This window comes from Chiloscyllium plagiosum, chromosome 2, assembly GCF_004010195.1.
Source record: "Chiloscyllium plagiosum isolate BGI_BamShark_2017 chromosome 2, ASM401019v2, whole genome shotgun sequence".
NCBI classification, from domain to species: domain Eukaryota; kingdom Metazoa; phylum Chordata; class Chondrichthyes; order Orectolobiformes; family Hemiscylliidae; genus Chiloscyllium; species Chiloscyllium plagiosum.
Window position 1 is genome coordinate 30,390,299 of NC_057711.1, and position 7,267 is coordinate 30,397,565.

Genomic DNA, 7,267 nt, shown 5'->3' on the forward strand with positions numbered 1-7,267 from the left:
CTGTCCTTGTTACGGTTGGGGGGGTGGGGTCTGAGGGCGGAGGTGCGGGATGTGGACGAGATGCAATGGAGGGCATCTTTAACCACTTGGGAAGGGAAATTGCGGTCTCTAAAGAAGGAGGCCATCTGGTGTGTTCTGTGGTCCTCCTGGGAGGGAGGTGTCAGAGATGGTCCAGGTAAATTTAAGGTCAGGGTGGAAAGTGTTGGTGAAGTTGATGAATTGCTTAACTTCCTCACGGGAGCACGAGGTGGCGCCAGTGCAGTCATCAATGTAGCGGAGGAAGAGGTGGGGAGTGGTTCTGGTGTAATTACGGAAGATCGACTGTTCTACGTAGCCATCAAAGAGACAGGCATAGCTGGGACCCATACGGGTGCCCATGGCTACTCCTTTGGTCTGGAGGAAGTGGGAGGATTCGAAGGAGAAATTGTTAAGGTTGAGGACCAGTTCGGCCAAACGAATTAGAGTGTCGGTGGAAGGGTACTGTTGGGGACATCGGGAGAGGAAGAAACGGAGGGCTTGGAGGCCTTTGTCATGGCGGATGGAGGTGTAGAGGGACTGGATATCCATGGTGAAGATGAGGCGTTTGGGGCCGGGGAAACGGAAGTATTGGAGGAGGTGGAGGGCATGGGAGGTGTCTCGAACGTATGTGGGAGCTCCTGGGGGGATAGGACAGTGTCGAAGTAGGTAGAAATGAGTTCAGTGGGGCAGGAGCATGCTGAGACAATGGGTTGGCCAGGGTGGTCAGGCTTGTGGATCTTGGGAAGGAGGTAGAACCGGGCAGTGCGGGATTCCCGGACTATGAGGTTGGAAGCTGTGGGTGGGAAATCTCCTGAGGTGATGAGGTTCTGTATGGTCTGGGAGATGATGGTTTGGTGATGGGGGTGGGGTCATGGTCAAGGGGGCAGTAGGAAGAGGTGTCCTCGAGTTGGCGTTTGGCTTCATATGTGGAGAAGGAGAAGGCTGAAATGATGGGTCAGCCAGGGCAGTCAGGCTTGTGAATCTTGAGAAGAACTAGTCAGCCACCCCAGAAGCTTCTTTTCAGGACTTTACAGAAATGCCCCTGGGGCATGGGCAGGGTGGAACAAGAAACATTACTGAAGGCAATTGGATGTCATCATTGTAAAGACATTGTAAATACATTTACAAAAGTAGAAAGTTATGTTCACTTGCACTGTTAAAATATGTGCAGTTGGATGGCTTTCACTGTCAGACCTCGATAAGTCCCACCCACATGACAGATGTTCAAGTTCTTCAGACATCCTAACAATGAAAGAAGGTGTAATGGCCAAGCCTTTCTTAGTCAGTGGACGCACAATCAATGCTACTGCACCTCCCCCTCCCTCAGGAAAACCCCCAGTGCAAAGATTTTCATTCTATCCCAGAATAAAAAACAGTAATTATTCCACCCACTCCGCATGCAGTGTCAGCCATTTTATGTAGTTACTATGTCGTTGATGTTTGATCTGACATGGCAAAGTTCCAACTTTGTTTCAGAATGAGGGACTTGTAGCCTTTTCTTTGGAAATTAGTATATCTTTATTGGCCCTATACCCTTGTCTTGCAGAGTTCAGAGTTATTGTGATCTATTTAAAACTCCGCTTCTAAATCTCCCAGACCTTTCCCATTCACTATGAAGTCTGACCCTACTACTTTCAAATGCCCACCTCCTTCAGTGGCTCAGTACAATGAAACCCATCTCAAGCCCAGAATTGTCTTTCCCCAGGACTCCGCAGACTTGTCCTCCGATCATCGATAAATTCCTAGACTGACTGGAACCTGTGCCCCAGAATGACTTAGCAAGACAGCACAGAAGGGGCATGACCCAGTCGCCCGACTGATGCCTCTACCCCAGCCCAACTGGCCGGCCTATAATCGCTGGATCATTTACACTCTAGTCTGTGCAAAGAAAGCAATGTGAAGTAGACAAAGGCTGGCAGCCTCCATGTAGCCATGAATGTGAGTGAGTAATAAGTTGCAAGCTAGGAGCCACAAGATGCATGTATCCATGTGAGTGTAAGAACATCCTGCGTAAGTGTCATCTGTCCTGGAGGAAAAGTAATCTGGAAGACGAATATGAGCCATGGTGTCCCAGAGCTCTAAATTGAAGTGTTGACATAGTGTCTGAGTTGGTCTGAGAGCAGGCATGGTGATGTCATGCGGCTGGTGATTTGCCAATGCCAACTTGCATGGATAGAGTACCAAAACAATGGGTCATAGCTTCAAATTACAAATGGATGTACTGAACTTTGAAGAAACATTTACTTTTTTTGTTAAATGCCAATGATGACTAGTAATGCAAATTTTAAGAACACGGTGGCACAGTGGTTAGCACTGCTGTCTCACAGCGCCAGAGACCCGGGTTCAATTCCCGCCTCAGGCGACTCTCTGTGTGGAGTTTGCATTCTCCCCGTGTCTGCGTGGGTTTCCTCCGGGTGCTCCAGTTTCCTCCCACATTCCAAAAATGTACAGGTTAGGTGAATTGGCCATACTAAATTGCCCGTAGTGTTAGGTGAAGGGGTAAATGGAGGGGGTGGGTTGCGTTTCAGCGGGTCGATGTGGACTTGTTGGGCCGAAGGGCCTGTTTCCACACTGTAAGTAATCTATCTAAAAAAAATTCAATGATGAACTGGAAAAATTCCTGCGTGGATTATACCTAATCCAGAGAGAGACAGACAGACAGACAATGGAGTGTCACATCTGGAGGGTGTCAACGATATTCAAACATGAACATATCAAAAGGTAGAGATACAATGTGTCGAATGAACCGTGATTTTTTGTGGCCAAACAGAAAATGGAGGCTGGTTAGCACCTCAGCAGACACCCGCGTTACATGCAAGAATATGGACACAATGTGATGTAAAAGAAGCATTTATAGGTAAGAGACATGCTTGTGTGTTCCCATTTCTGGAATACACAACAAAGGAAGTTAAAAAAAAATGTAACTGGGTCTGTGCGTGCCATTCTCGTTCTCTGGGACCATTCTCTGCTGTAAAGGTCACAGATGAAGAATATCTATCATACCCCTAGAGCTTTGCAGTTAAAAGAAGCCTCTCCCTCTCTCTCTCTCTCTCTCTCTCTCTCTCGCTGACTGAGAGAAGCAAGTTACAAGCCACCAAAACCATCTTTTAAAAAGAACAGGGTAACTTCTTCCAGGTAACTTTCAGAAACATAAATCTCTAGACCAAATGATCAACGACTAAAGCCACAACTCCCAGAACCAGCCAGCTTAATGGCTATAACAATTCACCACCAACTGTTCACTGACAAACCTAAGACTGGTTCAAATATCTTTTTTCCAACTGTAATGTGTTTGCACACTTCTCATTTCTAATCCGTGTGCATGTGTGTTGTATTTTAATACATTTTCTTGTATCTTAGACACAAATTAAACTCTCTCTTTCCTCAACCAGAAAATGCCTAGTTAAACTGGCTTCATTTAAAACAGGAATACATAGGAGTGGGAAAGGCATCCATGTGGGAGGGATTCCTTGCATTAACAAAACTGCAACCAACCAAGGTGAGGTTGAATAAAGAAAGGAATCCAATTCCTCCCTCCTCACCCATGTGTGGGGACCATCATGCAGGGAGTGGTCACAAGAGAGGAAATGTTGAGGATGTATCTGGCTATGGAGCTTTCAGAGGCATCACTCTGAAGACGCAGTCTCAGGACATGCAAACTGCAGGTGCCAGGTACCCACTCTGATTTACATGTCAGGAATATGTCACACACACACACACACACACACCACACACACACAACACACAACACACAACACACACACACACAATGTCAAGGTGGATTAAACTCAACCAGATTCTCAGCTGCTTTGTTCATTTGTGAGTGCCAGAGACATCAGGTAAAAATCAAATAATGCCACGATCTATATGCTGAGCAGCAAACCATGCTACATCAGCAAATTTTGCTTTGTAACCAACTTAATTAAAATACAAAATATGCAAACTGTGCTTAGTTTATAACTGTGACTTCAGTACATAAGTTGCTATTCATGTTTCAGAGTACATAAAACCTTACGGTAATTTCAAAGAAGTGGGCAAAATGATATACATTGCTAGCTGTCAGAAAAGTTACTGAATCATAAATCCAAATCTTCTGGTGCATGCAATCATGTAATGACAACAATTAATAAGTAGACATACATCTGTTAGCAATTACATTGGGACTAGTGCAAATTCAAGGCAGATCAATTATGACAATCCTTAAAATAAATCATATTTTGGTTAACTCTTTCAACACTGAGTTTTGCTCACTGTGTACTAAATATTTATTACATTTCTTTGAACATGATTTGTGGCATCTATCTTAAGCTCTGTGTAGTGAAAAAGTCTATTTTTATTTGTCTTAATAAATTGAAATCAAGTTTCCAAAAGGTTAAATATGAAGCTCGTTCATCTTAATAATGTGCAATACTACTATATAGCAATATGAAGAGATTTCTGTAAACATGCCTTTAGGAATGCCATGTCATCGAGCTGAAAATACTTCTTCGTTGTCTCAATAGTTTCCTTTGCTGATTCAATGCTACATCGATAATGTGCCATCTGTTCATGCAAATGGTCTAGTTTCAGCTTCTTCTCTTCCTCCAGGACCTGGGACATTTCTGTGTACTGTGACAGCAGCAACTTCATTACCTCTTCATGCTGGTCCTCAAGAAACTTTTCCTCCTGGGTATAGTTTTCCTGCCATTGTTAATTAAAGAATTGTTAATGATAGTGGTATTGGGTTCATCTCATCCACACTGATGTGTGCTTTCATTTTCTCGACAAGACAGCAAAAACAATGTCGACCATTGCGTCAGTACATTTGCTTCACTGCTGACTGCAAAACCCAAGCTACAGTGCTCATCTCTGACCTCAAAGATCTAGCGATCTCATGGATTTAGCCTTTTCACACATCAATTTGAATCTGGTACCAAACCCAAAGGGATCTCCAGAAATCCAGCAGCACTGATGTCCTCTTAGAAAAGAAGGAGCCAATCACATTTAATAATTCTCTCATGCAGCAAACCAGGAAGTAAAATGCAGTGAATTTTTCACGTTGTAACTAAAGTTTTTACTGACAGTGTACCCATAAAATGTGATTAAGGTAGAAGATGAATTATTATAAACCTTAAAATACATTTTTAAAATGCATTTTATTGTAATATATAAATTTGATAATTCTCAAATGTAAAATTGGTTTTCCAAGGCCAGGCAGGAGTTCGGCAATAATTCCAAACTTAGAGTGCTGCTAAAAATCCAATTAAACCTCATTGAACGAAATGTGATCTTTTTTCAATGAATTTTACAGCAGTGTAAAACAGCAGCTCAATGGCTTTACTTGACTGGTGACTAGTGAGACTTCGACATTGCACCTTTGGGGAAATATAGGACCACCACCAGCAACCATTGGATCTCCAGTGAACTACATACATGCGGACCCTGAACGTTGCTGTCAATTCTAGTGGAGTAATGTGAACAGTTTCCCCATAAATTCTGCTGCATTAGCTAGATCACTATGTCAGTTTTGATCTATCCACACCTCAGGGGAAATGGAGACATGACAGAAGATTCAGAGGAAGGCAGACAGAATGATAATTATGTTAGTGATCAGGATGTGACCAAAGAACTGTGCCTTTTTCAATGGAGGAACATGATGCTTAAATTGTCGTTACTCAAATAATGAAAAAAAAATGTATTCTGTTTGAATGGATGGTTAATAATGAGCTGGATCAGTATAGGGAACTAGGGGGTATTAGTATAAAATACAAAAAGATTTGTAAAGGGCCAGGAAGGTTCTGTTTTTCAAAGACAGGTAGATAGGACAGCGAAGCAGGCGTTTGGTATGCTTTCCTTTATTGGTCAGAGCACTTAGTATTGGAGTTGGGCAGTCATGTTGCGGCTGTACAGGACGTTGGTTAGGCCACTGTTGGAATATTGCGTGCAATTCTGGTCTCCTTCCTATCGGAAAGATGTTGTGAAATTTGAAAGGGTTCAGAAAAGATTTACAAGGATGTTGCCAGGGTTGGAGGATTTGAGCTATGGGGAGAGGCTGAATAAGCTGAGGTTGTTTTCCCTGGGAGGGTCAGAGGCTGAGGGGTGACATAATAGAGGTTTATAAAATTATGAGGGGCATGGATAGGGTAAATAGACAAAGTCTTTTCCCTGGGGTCAGGGAGTCCAGAACTTTAGGGTGAGAGGGGAAAGATATAAAAGGGACCTAAGGGGCAACATTTTCAAGCAGAGGGTGGTGCATGTATGGAATGAGCTGCCAGAGGAAGTGGTGGAGGGGGGTACAATTACAACATTTAAAAGGCATCTGGATGGGTATATGAATAGGAAGGGTTTAGAGGAATATGTGCCAAATGTTGAGAAATGGGACTAGATTAAGTGAGGATATCTGGTCAGCATGGACGAGTTGGACTGAAAGGTCTGTTTATGTGCTGTACCTCTCTATGGTCCAATGACAGTCATTGGTCTCTAGGGTATCGGTTAGTTCATTTGGTTGGATAACTGATTTGCATTGGATAGTGACATTAACAGCACGGGTTCCATTACTATACCAATTGAGGTGACCACGAAGACCCTACCTTCTCAATCTCACCCCTTGCCTGTGGCGTGGTACCCCTCAGGTTAAAATGCACCACAATTTGTTTCTCCCAAATAAGAAAGCAGTCTCTGGGACTATGGTGACTCTATCAGACTAAGTTTCTATGCTTGCAGTAAGGATGCATTATGATAGACACATGCTTGGAAATAAACAGATCTTCAAATTCCACATACTGGCATAAAGTGTTCTGCAGATAGTGTTGGTAAAATACATTGAAGCATTTGATCAGCTATGATTATATTAAATTACTCTCTTAGCAGAACTTAAACACTTAATGGTAAGGTCGTATGGAGTGTTGCTGAACAAAGAGACCTTGGAGTGCAGGTTCATAGCTCCTTGAAAGTGGAGTCGCAGGTTGATAGGATAGTGAAGGAGGTGTTTGGTATGCTTTCCTTTATAGGTCAGCGTATTGAGTACAGGAGTTGGGAGGTCATGGTGCGGCTGTACAGGACATTGGTTAGGCCACTGTTGGAATATTGCGTGCAATTCTGGTCTCCTTCCTATCGGAAAGATGTTGTGAAACTTGAAAGGGTTCAGGAAAGATTTACAAGGATGTTGCCAGAGTTGGAGGATCTGAGCTACAGGGAGAGGCTGAACAGGCTGGGACTGTTTTCCCTGGAGCGTCGGAGGCTGAGGGGTGACCTTATAGAGGTTTACAAA

The 7,267-nt window shown here is 43.4% G+C and overlaps 1 protein-coding gene across 1 annotated transcript in view; it reads right to left on the reverse strand.

The window, feature by feature from the left end:
- si:ch1073-398f15.1 (cardiomyopathy-associated protein 5) overlaps positions 1-7,267 on the reverse strand; it is a 103,237-nt gene that overhangs the window by 59,086 nt on the left and 36,884 nt on the right. The window contains exon 4 of the mRNA XM_043706803.1: positions 4,468-4,698. Coding sequence (XP_043562738.1) covers positions 4,468-4,698 — 231 coding nt within the window. The remainder of the gene's footprint in view (positions 1-4,467; positions 4,699-7,267) is intronic.